This window comes from Parambassis ranga, chromosome 2, assembly GCF_900634625.1.
Source record: "Parambassis ranga chromosome 2, fParRan2.1, whole genome shotgun sequence".
NCBI classification, from domain to species: domain Eukaryota; kingdom Metazoa; phylum Chordata; class Actinopteri; family Ambassidae; genus Parambassis; species Parambassis ranga.
Genome location: NC_041023.1, coordinates 45,322,052 through 45,336,895, shown reverse-complemented (window position 1 = coordinate 45,336,895; position 14,844 = coordinate 45,322,052). Strand labels below are relative to the sequence as shown.

Here is a 14,844-nt window from a genome sequence, read left to right as displayed (position 1 = left end):
GTGTGTGTGTGCGCGCGCGCGGGGTGTGTGTAGTGTGCGAAGAGGAGATAGAGGAGACGGCGTCGTGCGCACACGCTGCCACACACACGCAAAACAACAAAACAACAAAAAAAACACGGAAATATAATAAAACAGTGTTTGAACCGCGGCCGGAGCGGAAAGAAGCGGAAAGAAGCGGCGTCCAAGTCCGAAGTGAGGCCGGAGTTCCTGTTTTCGGGAGCGGTGTGGATTCAAGTTGTGAGTATGTCAGGTTTTTATTGTTTGTGAATTTTACTTGCTGAGCTGAAGGAAGCTCGGGGGGTGATGCCGGCTTCTCCTGTGTGTTCGGACGGGTAGATCCGGCTCCTTCTCTGTGTGTGTTTCTTTCTTCCTCTCGAACCTTTGCCGCCGGGTCAGGCTCGGCTAGCACACATGCTAATGGGACGGAAACTCACGATAGCGGCAAGATGGCATGTCAGTGAGTGAGGGTGCTAATCTGTGTGAGCCGTGCAAACTTAGATTTATTTGTCCGAGAAGCAGAAGCGCATGCTGCGGTGAGTGTGTGTGTGTGTGTGTGTCGGTGTTACACCGGCTGTTGTGTTTTGGACGCTTCTAAAATATTCACTTCCGTTTTCTCTTCTTTTTTTGTTCTTATTTCTGGCCGGCTACCTCCTCATCCTCTTCCTCCTCATCCTCTTCCTCCCTCCGGACTCGGACAGAACTCTGGATTATCCTACAAACTACTAACTTTGTTTAGTTAGCTAAACTGTTAGCTAACTAAATCGAAAGTTTTCCTGCTGTCCGCTATGTCTGGAAGCGAAGATGACAGAGATGATTACGGAGCTCCCGACGACCGCTTACTGCACGGTAAGACGAGGCTCGTTTGTTAGCTTAACGTGCTAATGTTCACACTGTGTTGTATGCTAGCATGAGCAGATGTTTTTGACGTTCACATCAATCATGCTGCGTTAGCTGGAGGCTAGCTAATCAATGCGGCTAACGCTAACGCTAACACATGGTCAAATTCGCTGCCGCCGAACACTTCATCCATCCATTTAAACACATCTGCAGCCAGAGGCGGTAAGAGTAGTGGTTGTATTGTGGTGAAGTCACGCCGACGAACCGGCATGTTTCCCGGGGCCTAATGTTAGCCAGCTACCGGTATTCTTTACGTGTCGATGACAAGATGGAGGCAGCCAGTTAGCTTGGAAGCTGGCGGATGACGTTCGGTAGCATTCCCCTCCTCATGGCCGGCGCCTTCGGTTTGAGTGGGAAAGAGTGGGGGGAAAGTGAGAAATACAGCAGAGTGGAATTATGTTGTAGTGTTTTTTTTTTAAATGTTAGCTTCCAGCTTCTTCCGTGCCGATGTTTGTTTAATGACGGCGGTGGATCCATTGAGACCGAACAGCCCCGCAAGTTAGCTTCAAGTGCTAAAAGCCGAGCGCAAAACCGCACTTTTACCCGCAAAGTCTGCATCGACGTGACATGCGTGAACGAAAGCTGATGTAAACAGAGCCTGGACCCGGGTCCACAGAGGCAGGAAACACGGCTGTGGATAATCAATGAGGATCATTGGGTTAGCTAGTATTTTGATCAATAACCTTATAGAAGGTAAATAATGCACACAAACAAATGATAAAATAGGAAATAATACACATTTACCGCATTATTAAAATGTAGAGGGACTTTTTTTGAGTTAACCAATATCTGTTATTGATAAAACACAGCGTACCAGGTCTTAAAGTCGTTCCAGGTCTTCAGTATTTTCTGTGACTTGTTGTTCGGGTGCTTTTAAGAGGGGTGAACTGTCCCTTTAAAGCAGTCTGTGCTGTCAGAACCATCCTACAGCCACTCTGAAGGAAATCCATGGACTGGATACACAGATCACACCTGTGTGTGTGTCTGTGTGTGTCTCTGACCCTGCACACACTCGGATCGCTCTCCTTTTATATGACATAAGTGTTATTAAACCTTCTTATGTACCAGGAGCATCTTTCCATTTGAGGCGATGCTGGACTGAGATCCCCCCTCTGTCATGAGGCCGTCACACCGGCTCTGTCACAGTCTATACGCTGCTTTATTTTTTTGTTTTTAATGTCTTCTGTTGTGTTTATGTTTGTTCATTGATTTTTTTTTTGCTGGCCTGGTTTAGATGACGAGGAAGAGGAGATCTCTGAGAGTGAGACTCCGAAAGTGAAGAAGAAGAAAAAAGCCAAGAAGAGCAGAGAGAGCAAGAGCAGCAAGAGGCGGTCGCGCAGAGAGGTGAAGACGGTTTTGACTTGTACATTGTGTGTGTGTGTGAACACTTTGGTCCACAGTCTGCTGACCTGCTGTCACTTCTTCTTGTTGCAGGAGCTGCCCATCAGCTCCCCGGAGCCCATGGACATGGGCGGCGTAGAAGAGGCAGAAGACGGCGGCCCTGCCCAGCGCTCCGACAGCGAGGGCAGCGACTACACTCCGGGACGTAAGAAGAAGAAGAGGGCGAGCAGTGGCAAAGAGAAGAAGAGGAGCAGCGCCGGGGCGGAGAGGAGCGCCTCCAAGAAGAAAGAACCCGAGCCAGAGGAAGACGACGATGATGACGATGACGATTTGTCGGTAAGGAGGAAAACGAACACTGTGGGAAGTTTGACCTAAATAATGCCAGGAAGACAGGAAGTGTTCTGTTTCTGCTGTCAGGGTCCAGATGTGTCTGTGAGTACAAACTTTGCTGCAGCAGGAGAGATTTCTGATGCTTTTGATTTAGCGTTTTTGTGCAAAATGATTGGTTCTGTCATCCTGGACGTGTTATAGGAGTCTGTTTTTTTTTTTTAGTAAATCCACCAAGCCCCAAAAACTGACTTGGTTGGACAATAACTCCTCGCTGCCTGTTTTTTTTTTTTTTTGCTCGGCTTCATGATGAGCGTCTCTTGACTGTGTACCTGAAAATGGAGTCAGACGTGATGTGTGACAGACGGAGATGTGATATGAGACACGGTTAAACAAAGAAAGCTGTGTCTGGTCGACTCGGAGCCCAGCGGCCAATAGGGGGCCTTGTAGTTAATGACACTTATGCAAGTGGGCGGCGTGGTGTGTGTGTGTGTGTGTGTGTGTGACTGGGATGGGTGTGTAAAGCATATATGCTGTTACCATGGCAACCCTAGCGCAGAGCTGCCTGCACACTTGACCCTTTTTTTTTCTCCCCCCCTCTTTTTTTTTTTTTTGGTTAGATAAACACATTTTGATTCATTGGCAGAGCCGCCGCCGCCTCCTCAGACCCGTCTGCAGGCCCCGGTCTGTAAGACGGCGTGATCATCACTGCATCATGTTACATATAGTGTGAAAAATCTTAAGCTTGACGTTTTTTATTTTTATTCACTTTGTCGTAAACGTCTCTGTTGTTAGTTATTAAATAATTTATGAGATTCTGATTGTTAAAAAAAAAAAAAAAACTGAACTCCTCTGAAGCCATTGACTGGCAGTCACATGACAAACATTCAGTGAACATTTGGCCGATCTGCAGGCTCTCTACAGCCGATGCAACTGGAAAACAGAGACAGGATAAATATCGGAGTTTTTGTCGAGATTGTAGATTTTAGACTTTGAGTTCATTTCACATAAAACCAGAAACTAGCAGCTGTTGGTTTTTACCTGATGGACTAACCAGACAACTGCATTGGCACTGAATTAGTGACGATATCGCTGAGCAATTATCTTGAAAAACACAGGGGTCGTTGTTAATTATTAAGGCATTTGCTTGCTTGCAGGATGCTAATTTTAGAGCCTCTCTACTGTCCACTCAAAACCTCTCTGTGCTCTGATGGAGTGCTTGCTCGAGATTAGATTTGGTTGTTGTTGTCGTCTAAAAGCTGTTGCAACCCTCTGTGACTTAATAATAATAATAATAATTTTTTGGTAAAACAAAGCAGCAACAAGAGGCGCTCGCTGACGAGCCCGGCAGGGAACAAAAGTCTATTTTTTTAACAACAGGCGGCTTTTGTGACACAAAGACACGACGGAGCTGTTTAATGCCACAGCCTCACATTCAGAGTCGCAGCAGGTGCCACATGTTGGTCACTCCGTCTGTGTGTGATCAGTCAGCGCCGTAGGAGCTTCTTATAAAGTGTTGTGAATGATAACGGGTCAGAGAAACGCCATGTTTAGCATTTAGAATAATGGCAGCTTTGTGCATGATGGCTCACTCGTGCTTATCTAATCAATATATCTGATTAGCACTGATGACATGCTGGAGTGTCGTCAGGTAGCTCAGTGCGTTTAGATTCTGACCTTTGCGGTACATCTTTCAATTGATTATTTTTGTCCTGCAGGAACCGAAGTCATCCTCTCAGCTGCTGGACGACTGGGGCATGGAGGACATTGATCATGTCTTCAGTGAAGAAGACTACCGATCTCTGACCAACTATAAGGCTTTCAGCCAGTTTGTCAGGTAGAGAGACATTTAACTTTCTTTAAAATGTCACCAGCCGTCAGATTTTACCAGAAAGCTGTGACAGTGTGACTCCTCTGACCAGTTCTTGGCTCACATGTTAACTCTTTGTTTCCCTGCAGGCCCCTAATCGCAGCCAAGAACCCCAAAATCGCTGTGTCTAAGATGATGATGGTTCTGGGCGCCAAGTGGCGTGAGTTCAGCACAAACAACCCGCTCAGAGGAGCTGCCGCTGCCAACGCCGCTCTGGCCACCGCCAATGTACCTGCAGCCGTTGACAACATGGTAGCAGAGGTGGCTCCGGCTGCAGCGGCTGCAGCGGCAGAGCCTCAGCCGGCTCCACCGGCTCCACCGCCTCCGCTACGCAAGGCCAAGACCAAGGAAGGCAAAGGTACATGGAGCATGAGTGTATGATTTTCAGCCATAAGAGCAAAAAAACGAATCTGTGCTGTGTGTGATTGTCAGGTCCCAACGCCCGCAAAAAGTCAAAACCTGCGGCGAAGCCACAAGAGAAGAAGAACAACGCCAAGACGAAGAAAGTGGCTCCGCTCAAGATCAAGCTGGGAGGCTTCAACAGCAAGAGGAAGCGCTCATCTGTGCGTTTGTTGAACACACTGCTCTGTGCACGCACATGCACACGAAGGTGCGTTTAACACGACTTTTGTCCTGTGTGAGCAGAGCGAGGAGGACGAGCCAGACGTGGACAGCGACTTCGAGGACGGCAGCATGAACAGCGTGTCCGTCTCAGAGGGGTCGAACAGCCGCAGCAGCCGCAGCAAGAAGAAGCCGTCGAAGAGCAAACCCAAGAAGAAGAAAGGTAGCTTAACTTCATACCCGGCAACTTGTCATGTGACTGCTGGTTATAAGGAAGTCAAACATGGCTTCCCTGCGGCACTGAGGACTGCAGGTTTTTTTTGTTTCTGCAGAATTTGTTGGATTTTTCATTGAGATGTAAAATACAGTTTCAATTTGGAGCCGTATGTCACAGATGATGTGTTCACGGCCCGCTGGACGCTTCAGTTTCCAACCGATCTGAATATTTTTCTTGTAGTTTCGAAGGTTTAAGTGTTCAGCAGTGAGTAGTAACGATGACATTTGAGGAGGCGTATACACACACATACATACATTACTCACCCTGGCTGAGTCAGCTGAGTTTGATATATTTAGAAGGACAACATCTTCGTTTGGGTTGTCGTCCGCTGACGCATCCTCGGTAGCTGCCGTCATAAGATCAAAGCGGCGCTCTGACCCAACAGACACATTCAGGCGGGCTGCAGAAAGAGGTCAAAGTCCCACACACACACACCTGATGTGGCAGTTTCCGCGTGGAAATACTCTGATTGCTAGTTTAGTATCCCTGAGACGGACTGCGACTGCTCTGCAGAGCATGCGACTTGTTATTTACCTCTGTGTTGACACTGGAGATGCAGAGTTTCCACATCAGTCTGTAAAAAGCATATCTATGTTTTCACAGTAAAGCCCTTCACATTGAGGACGTCTCTTCTTGAGGGGAATGTGTGACTCACTGAGTGGGTTTTCCTCTGACAAACACACTGCACGGTGTCATGAACACTTCCTGTTGACATGTTCTCAGCAGTATTTTTTTGTCCCCTCTCGTCAGAAGCAGAGGATGGTGATGGCTATGAGACCGACCACCAGGACTACTGCGAGGTCTGCCAGCAGGGCGGCGAGATCATCCTGTGCGACACCTGTCCCAGAGCGTACCACATGGTGTGCCTGGACCCCGACATGGAAAAGGCTCCCGAAGGCACCTGGAGCTGCCCCCACTGTGTAAGAAACATCATTTGATTGAGAGCTCGGATTCACAGTAAAAGAAAAAACACCTGGTAAAACAAATCTGGTCAACCCCAGGAGAAGGAGGGCATCCAGTGGGAGGCAAGAGAGGAGGCCTCAGAGGGAGAGGAGGACAACGGAGAGGCGGGAGAGATGGAGGAGGACGACCACCACATGGAGTTCTGCCGGGTCTGTAAAGATGGAGGAGAGCTGCTCTGCTGCGACTCGTGCCCCTCGTCGTACCACATCCACTGCCTGAACCCACCGCTCCCAGAGATCCCCAATGGAGAGTGGATCTGCCCCCGCTGCACGGTAAGGGGGCCTAAAGGGTTACGATTAAATTCCCAGGCTTGATCCAGGAGATGTTGCGATGTTTGGTTTAATTAAAACATTCTCTTCCTCTTCTCCTAGTGTCCACCCATGAAGGGGAAGGTCCAGAAGATCCTGACATGGCGGTGGGGGGACCCGCCACCTCCCACACCTGTACCTCGTCCTCCAGACCTCCCGGCTGATGCTCCAGACCCCGCCCCGCTGGCAGGGCGGCCTGAGAGGGAGTTCTTCGCCAAATGGTCCAACATGTCCTACTGGCACTGCTCCTGGGTCACAGAGCTCCAGGTTTGTACAGACCCGGCCAAAGAGAAAGAGAAAACTGCATCCACGCCAACATTTCCTCCATGACGTAGTTTTTTTTTGGTCGCAGTTGGAGCTGCACTGCCAGGTGATGTTCAGGAACTACCAGAGGAAGAACGACATGGACGAGCCGCCCCCCATCGACTTCGGCGAGGGTGAGGAGGACAAGAGCGTCAAGAGGAAGAACAAGGACCCCATGTACGCTCAGCTGGAGGAGAAATACCTCCGCTTTGGAATCAAAATGGAGTGGCTGATGATCCACCGCATCCTCAACCACAGGTCAGCACACACATTTTTTTATTTGAAGTACTGTGAGAATATGCCCAGTTCACTCTCAGTGTTGTGGAGTGAACCTGTTGTGGAACATTTCTCCCCTCCGTCATGTTCTCCAGCGTGGACAGGAAGAATAACGTCCACTACCTGATAAAGTGGAGGGAGCTGCCCTACGACCAGGCAACCTGGGAGGCCGAGGACATGGACGTACCCGAGTTTGACCCGTACAAACTACAGTATTGGAACCACAGGTAGGATACAATCAGCACAACAGTATCATCAACCAGTGCAGCCCTGAAGGAGGCTTCACTAAATCTGTGTGTTTCAGAGAGCTGATGATGGGCGATGACGGGAAACCCGGGAAGAAGATCAAGGTGAAAGGAAGAGTGAAGCGGCCGGAGAGGCCCCCTGAGAACCCGGTCATAGATGTAAGTCAGCAGAAACCAGGCGTTACATATAAACTCTGATGTCACTGTGGAGCGGTATTAGCGTGGATGTCTTCATGTTTTCTTATAACTCTTGATTTCTGTCTCAAGCCGACGATCAAGTTCGAGCGTCAGCCCGAGTACCTGGACAGCACAGGGGGCACACTGCACCCCTACCAGCTGGAGGGACTTAACTGGCTGCGGTTCTCCTGGGCTCAGGGCACTGACACTATCCTGGCCGACGAGATGGGTCTGGGAAAGACAGTCCAGACAGCCGTCTTCCTCTACTCACTGTACAAAGAGGTAAGAGGCTGTGAAGTATCTTCTGTGTTTTTGTGGATAGAAAATTCTCCTTCTGAACTGGTTTGCTGGACAAATGAGCTGCTACACGAGCCTGGCACAAATTCTGACATTAAAGTTTCACCTCATCATCATCTTTTATTGAATTTAGTTTATATTTAGATCAAAAATCAATAAATTTGATGGTTATGATCCAGTTTTGGCTCACAGACCTGATCGGGCCCCTCCTCTGTCTGAGCTGTCGTCCTATTGGTCAGCAGCCATCCAGCCATTTTGTTTAAGTCAGGTGAAGTCTGACTACATTAAGTCGAATCTCAAACTGTAAACATTCAGATGCTCATCACATGTGCAGCTGCTGCCACCTAAAGGTGGGAGGTCAGAATGCACTTCCTGCTGGAGCTGTAGACTGTTCCTGACAAGTGTTTTTTTTTTTTTTTTTTTAATTAATTTTAATTACTTGTCAATATGTTTTGGTGGTTATTGTAGTTTTCATGTCACTGGGTATAATCACCAAATGAACAAAACGTGACGTCTGCCGCGTGACCCTCCTCTCTCTGCCGCCAGGGTCACTCCAAGGGGCCGTTCCTGGTCAGCGCCCCGCTCTCCACCATCATCAACTGGGAGCGAGAGTTTGAGATGTGGGCGCCCGACATGTACGTGGTGACGTACGTCGGAGACAAAGACAGCAGGGCCGTCATCAGGGAGAACGAGTTCTCCTTCGAGGACAATGCTATCCGAGGAGGAAAGAAGGCCTCCAGGATGAAGGTGAGCTGAGATGGAGGTGAAAATCTAAAAAAAAAAACAGCATTTTTTTAGGTTTGTGGATAAATTTTGGTCTTTGCCGTTGATTTGCTCCAACAGAAAGACTCGTCTATCAAGTTCCACGTTCTGCTGACATCGTACGAGCTGATCACCATCGACATGGCCGTCTTGGGCTCCATCGACTGGGCCTGTCTGGTGGTGGATGAAGCCCACAGGCTGAAAAACAACCAATCCAAGGTACACACTGGAGATGTTAGCTTTAGCTACACAGGCTTGTTAAATGATCCGTCATGTAAACTTACTTGTCTCCTCTGCTGTAGTTTTTCAGGGTCCTGAACAACTACTCCCTGCAGCACAAACTGCTGCTGACCGGAACTCCACTGCAGAACAACCTGGAGGAGCTTTTCCACCTGCTCAACTTCCTCACGCCGGAGAGGTTCAAGTAAGTCTGGAGCTGAACGTGAAGGTTTTTTACAGCGGCCACTTTTTTTTGTCCTCGGTCAAAATAAAACATCCCTGTAACCCACCTCTCTGCAGCAACCTGGAGGTCTTCCTGGAAGAGTTTGCTGACATTGCAAAGGAGGACCAGATCAAGAAGCTTCACGACATGCTTGGTCCACACATGCTCAGGAGGCTGAAGGCAGATGTCTTCAAGCACATGCCCTCTAAGACCGAGCTCATTGTCCGAGTGGAGCTCAGCCCCATGCAGAAGTGAGTCAGCAGGATGGACCAGTGTTCGGGGAAGCAGACTGAACACCAGGCTGATTTTTTTTTTTTTGTCTTTCCTTGCAGGAAATATTACAAATTCATCCTGACGAAAAACTTTGAGGCTCTGAACACCAAAGGAGGAGGAAACCAGGTGTCACTGCTCAACGTCGTCATGGACCTCAAGAAGTGCTGCAACCACCCCTACCTCTTCCCGGCAGCTGCTATGGTACGACCCAACCAACATCAGGGACAAACCAGTATTGTCACAGTGCTGTTGATCTGTTGACTTCAACTTTTTGGTGGTCGCTCCAAACAGGAAGCTCCAAAAATGCCCAACGGGATGTACGACGGCAGTGCTCTCACAAAGTCTTCTGGGAAGCTGCTGCTACTGCAGAAGATGATGAGGAAGCTGAAGGAGGGTGGACACAGAGTGCTCGTCTTTTCTCAGGTATAAGACCTTAAGCACTTTGAAGCTGATGCTAAGCTAGCTTGAATGTCGTCGTTTTGATTTAACGAATGGTCTGTTTGCGTTCCTCTGCAGATGACCAAGATGTTGGACCTGCTGGAGGACTTCCTGGAGAATGAGGGCTACAAGTATGAGAGGATTGACGGAGGAATCACAGGAGGGATGAGACAGGAAGCTATTGATCGTTTCAATGGTGAGGTTCAAGACACATTTTTTTTTGTTGCCTTGTTGGACCTAGATCTTCCTCATTTTAACTCTGTCCGCCTTCGTCCCTCAGCTCCCGGTGCTCAGCAGTTTGCCTTCCTGTTGTCGACGAGGGCCGGAGGTTTGGGGATCAACCTGGCCACCGCTGACACCGTCATCATCTACGACTCAGACTGGAATCCTCACAATGACATCCAGGTACAGCAGCGTCGGCGCCACCTTTTGTTTTCATGTTGGAAATAAAAACAAGTCATTGACATTTGTTTTCTCCTACGTCTGCTTTAGGCCTTCAGCAGAGCTCATCGTATCGGTCAGAACAGGAAGGTGATGATCTACCGCTTCGTCACCAAGGCCTCAGTGGAGGAGAGGATTACCCAGGTAAACACAAACACATTTATGTGGCAGTAGGACAGGAGGCAAAAACACAGAGTTTAAAATTTGTAGTTGCAGTTTAAGTAACAGAAATCTCTCCGTTCTCCCTTCCTCAGGTTGCCAAGAAGAAGATGATGCTGACTCATCTGGTGGTTCGACCTGGCCTTGGATCCAAGACCGGCTCCATGTCCAAACAGGAGCTGGATGATATCCTCAAGTTTGGAACAGAAGAGCTCTTCAAGGATGAGGGAGAAGGTGAGCGTGGACTAGAGTCGGAACAATGAGCAGTTTGACTGATGACAGTATAAAACAATGTTTGTCTGTGTTCAGGTGAGAACAAAGAGGAGGACAGCAGCATCATTCACTATGACGACAAGGCGATCGACCGACTGCTGGACAGGAACCAGGACGCCACAGACGACACGGAGCTGCAGAGCATGAACGAGTACCTGAGCTCCTTCAAGGTGGCTCAGTATGTGGTGAAAGACGAGGAGGAGGAGGTGAGCGTCCGCGGCCGCAGGGAGCGTTTTTCATCCACGTGACCGTGTGTGCGGATGTTTCCTTAACCTGTCCCTCTTTCACGCAGGAGGAGGAGGTGCAGCGAGAGATCATCAAGCAGGAGGAGAGCGTGGATCCGGACTACTGGGAGAAGCTGCTGCGTCACCATTACGAGCAACAGCAGGAGGACCTGGCCCGAAACCTGGGAAAAGGCAAACGTATCCGCAAGCAGGTCAACTACAACGACGGCTCACAGGAAGACAGAGGTGAGGTCACTGACGTTTGGCGTTTTTTTTTTTTTTTTTTTACTCGTGTCACGTGTGTGAGTTTGTTGTTCACTTATTTTAGTTATTTGTCTTAAAGCCGATTGGCAGGATGACCAGTCTGACGGCCAATCGGATTACTCCGTGGCCTCTGAAGAAGGAGACGAGGACTTTGATGAGAGAACAGAAGGTAGGAAACGAGATGATCTGCAGGGTTATTATTATTCTGCGAGTGCACGGACGGCGTCTCCTCACCTCTGCTTTTTGTTCTCTGCAGCCAACTCTCGTAGGCCGAACAGGAAGGGCCTGAGGAACGACAAAGACAAACCACTGCCCCCCCTGCTGGCCAGGGTGGGAGGCAACATCGAGGTGAGTTTAAATCCTCAGAGAGGTGCGACTGCAGGTTTTCTGTCTGATGTTTGACCCTCTTTATTTTTTTTTTTTTCTTTTAGGTTTTGGGTTTCAATTCCCGGCAGAGGAAGGCCTTCCTGAATGCAGTGATGCGTTATGGGATGCCTCCACAGGACGCCTTTACCACCCAATGGCTGGTCCGAGACCTTCGAGGGAAATCTGAGAAGGAGTTCAAGTAAGAATCTGAAAATTAGGATTCATTTCTCTCTCTTTCTCTTCTCCTTTACATTCCTGTTCCCCCAGGTCCTCCTCATGCCTCTTCATCATCTCCACCTCCTCATCCTCCTAGTTTGCTGCATCTTCTCTGTGTCTCCTTTTTTATACTGAAATAAACGTTTTCTTTTTTTTTCCAGGGCCTACGTTTCTCTGTTTATGCGTCACCTCTGTGAGCCTGGAGCCGATGGCGCCGAGACCTTCGCAGATGGCGTTCCCAGGGAAGGGTTGTCACGGCAACATGTCCTCACCCGCATCGGTGTTATGTCACTTATTCGCAAAAAGGTAAAAAAAAAAAAAAAAAAATCAAAGTTCAGGGTGATCGCACGGATAAACAAATGGGCCTCGCTCTGACCCCCGTGCTGCTCGTGGCGTCCTTCAGGTCCAGGAGTTCGAGCATGTGAACGGTCAGTGGTCGATGCCCTGGATGGCCGAGCTGGAGGAGAACAAGAGAGCCGCAGCTCAACCGGACTCCCCCGGAAAGACCCCGTCCACCGGCACGCCTGCCGACACTCAGCCCAACACGCCTGCTCCAGGTAACGCACAAAGATGGCCTCTGCAGGAATGCAAACGCCATGAAAAGGAAACGTTGTAATACATAAATCTGTTTGTAGTCGACGACTCCGCAAAGACTGATGAAGCAGCCAAGGAGGGAGAGAAGGAGGTGAAGAAAGAAGGCGACGCTGAGAAGAACGGCAAGGAGCCCAACAAAGCCAACAACGAGGTGACGACACGTTAAAGTGACATCACTTATCTTTTACACCACCAGACGTTCCCTGGATCCTGACTTTGTATCATTTCCTCCTGTAGGTGATCTCCATCCCGGACGATGATGAGAAGAGTCCAGCAGCCGAGCAGCAGGAGAAGAAGAACGGGGAGGAGCCGATGGAGACGGACAAACCAAGCAACGGTGAGGCGGAGGCTGCGAAAGAGAAGGATGGCGAGAAGGAGGAGAAGAAGGAGGGAGAGGGCGAGAAAAAGAGCGCAGAGGGAGGAGGAGAAGAAACGAAATCCTCCTCCTCCTCGGAGGCAAAGACCGAGTCGTCGGAGGTGAAAGCTGAGGACGCAGAGGTCAAAGGTGAAACACCTCACGATGTGTTTCGCATGTTTTCAGTGTTTTTTGCTCCGTTTACAATTTATCGTAATTTTACTCTGCAGCAGAAGAAAAGAAAGAAGAAAAGACGGAGAAGATGGACACGACTCCACCTGCCGAGGAAAAGAAAGGTACCAAAACCGTCTCACACAGGACGTATGAGCCGTTTGTAACGTTTGTGATGTCATTAATTGTTGTTGTTGTTGTTGTTGTTGTTGTCCTCCTGCAGATCTGAAGGAGGAGAAGGAGGCCCCGAAGCCAGAGGAGCCGACCAAACTGCAGAACGGAGACAGCAGCAAGGAGGGAGGAGCCACCTCCGCCGCAGCCAGCGGAGCCACCGAGGAGAAGAAGAAGGCCAAGACCCGCTTCATGTTCAACATCGCCGACGGCGGATTCACTGGTACGTGCACACACACACACACACACACACAGTATTTTAGTTTCTTCTAATCACTCTCTGGTGTCCTCTCTCCTCTCTCGCAGAGCTCCACTCCTTGTGGCAGAATGAGGAGCGTGCTGCCACAGTTACCAAGAAAACCAATGAGATTTGGCACCGTCGCCATGACTACTGGCTCCTGGCCGGCATCATTCAGTATCCTTTATAACACCTGAGCAGCTCAGTCGGGTTTCCTTTGTGTAAAACAAGCTGTGTGTCGTTGTCCTTCACCGCCGCTCTCTTCAGACATGGCTACGCCCGCTGGCAGGACATCCAGAACGACGTCAAGTTCGCCATCCTCAACGAGCCCTTCAAAGGCGAGATGAACAGAGGCAACTTCCTGGAAATCAAGAACAAGTTCCTCGCCAGAAGATTCAAGGTACCGCAGTAACTGTCCTGCTACAGACATGGCTACAAGCAGCGTTAGGTGTGTTTATCTGTGGCGCTGACCCTCCTCCCTTCGCCTCCTCCTTACAGCTGCTGGAACAGGCGCTGGTGATCGAGGAGCAGCTGCGACGCGCCGCCTACCTCAACATGTCGGAGGACCCCTCCCACCCCTCTATGGCCCTCAACACCCGCTTCAGTGAGGTGGAGTGTCTGGCCGAGTCCCACCAGCACCTCAGCAAGGAGTCCATGTCCGGGAACAAGCCCGCCAACGCCGTCCTGCACAAAGGTAAAGAGAGTGCGACCTGCAGTGACCCTCACACAGTCCTCGTGGTTACTGTGCATGAGATACTTACAGTTCTTCGTGTGTGTGTCAGTGCTGAAGCAGCTGGAGGAGCTGCTGAGTGACATGAAGGCGGATGTCACCCGCCTCCCGGCAACCATCGCCCGGATACCACCGGTTGCCGTGCGACTCCAGATGTCTGAGAGGAACATCCTGAGCCGCCTGGCGAGCCGGGGACCCGACACACAGGCACAGACACAGCAGGTAACAGACGTCTACACACACACACACACACACAGAGGTCGTGTCTCTGTCCCCGTCCCTCCTGAGGACACCCATTAACTCCCGTCTCTTGTCCTCCCATCAGATGTCGCAGCAGTAGACCAACACTCGGCTCTTTACCTCGAAAACCACCCCCTGCCTCACCTCCACATTCCTGATTGGTGCACAGCAGAACGACGGGACAGCGCACCTAAGCTTGAAGCCACGCCCAGTCCTCCTCTCCGACTCCCAAAACAGACTTTACAGAATTTTGTGGAGGATCAAATCCCCCCTTCTGACCCCATCCCCTCCCCCTACTGAGATCGAGGCTGTGGACAGAAAAGCTATTTTATTTTTTGTTTTCTTCTTCTTTTTTGTTTTTTTTTTCAATTTCTGTATTAATATTATTGACATAATGTTATTATGATGGTTTTTTTGGGACCTAAATAAAAAAAAACGAAAAATATTTCTGTGTCAGTGGAGGGACGCCGAGGGGCTCCTCGTCTTTTCTAAGTGTTGTTATATTCAGTTTTATTTATACAGAGCATTTTACAATCAGAGACGACGTGTCCCACTCACTGACACATGGTGGCGGTATTGAACAAAAATGTACTGAGAGGACAAGGTTTTTTATTCTTCTTTATGTATAAGTATAAAAACAGATGT

The 14,844-nt window shown here is 49.4% G+C and overlaps 1 protein-coding gene across 3 annotated transcripts; it reads left to right on the top strand.

The window, feature by feature from the left end:
- chd4a (chromodomain helicase DNA binding protein 4a) lies at positions 1 to 14,644 on the top strand. Of its 3 annotated transcripts, none has more exons than XM_028425693.1 (41): positions 1 to 237; positions 699 to 846; positions 2,132 to 2,241; positions 2,332 to 2,574; positions 4,284 to 4,402; positions 4,525 to 4,793; positions 4,868 to 4,998; positions 5,081 to 5,219; positions 6,027 to 6,193; positions 6,275 to 6,508; positions 6,608 to 6,811; positions 6,897 to 7,105; positions 7,219 to 7,350; positions 7,428 to 7,527; positions 7,636 to 7,827; positions 8,389 to 8,589; positions 8,686 to 8,823; positions 8,907 to 9,028; positions 9,124 to 9,297; positions 9,379 to 9,520; positions 9,611 to 9,742; positions 9,836 to 9,953; positions 10,038 to 10,162; positions 10,250 to 10,342; positions 10,453 to 10,591; positions 10,667 to 10,836; positions 10,926 to 11,100; positions 11,198 to 11,287; positions 11,375 to 11,466; positions 11,550 to 11,683; positions 11,862 to 12,006; positions 12,104 to 12,257; positions 12,336 to 12,445; positions 12,532 to 12,799; positions 12,880 to 12,945; positions 13,044 to 13,214; positions 13,298 to 13,406; positions 13,497 to 13,629; positions 13,728 to 13,923; positions 14,012 to 14,181; positions 14,285 to 14,644. In XM_028425693.1, exons 2-41 carry the CDS (start codon positions 786 to 788, stop codon positions 14,297 to 14,299), a joined length of 5,892 nt encoding a protein of 1,963 aa, XP_028281494.1. In that variant the 5' UTR covers positions 1 to 237; positions 699 to 785; the 3' UTR covers positions 14,300 to 14,644. The 3 variants fall into 3 exon arrangements, with proteins under 3 accessions (XP_028281494.1, XP_028281483.1, XP_028281475.1); XM_028425682.1 differs by having other exon boundaries at positions 6,024 to 6,193; XM_028425674.1 differs by having other exon boundaries at positions 6,024 to 6,193; positions 10,923 to 11,100.
- Positions 14,645 to 14,844: the final 200 nt, after the last annotated feature.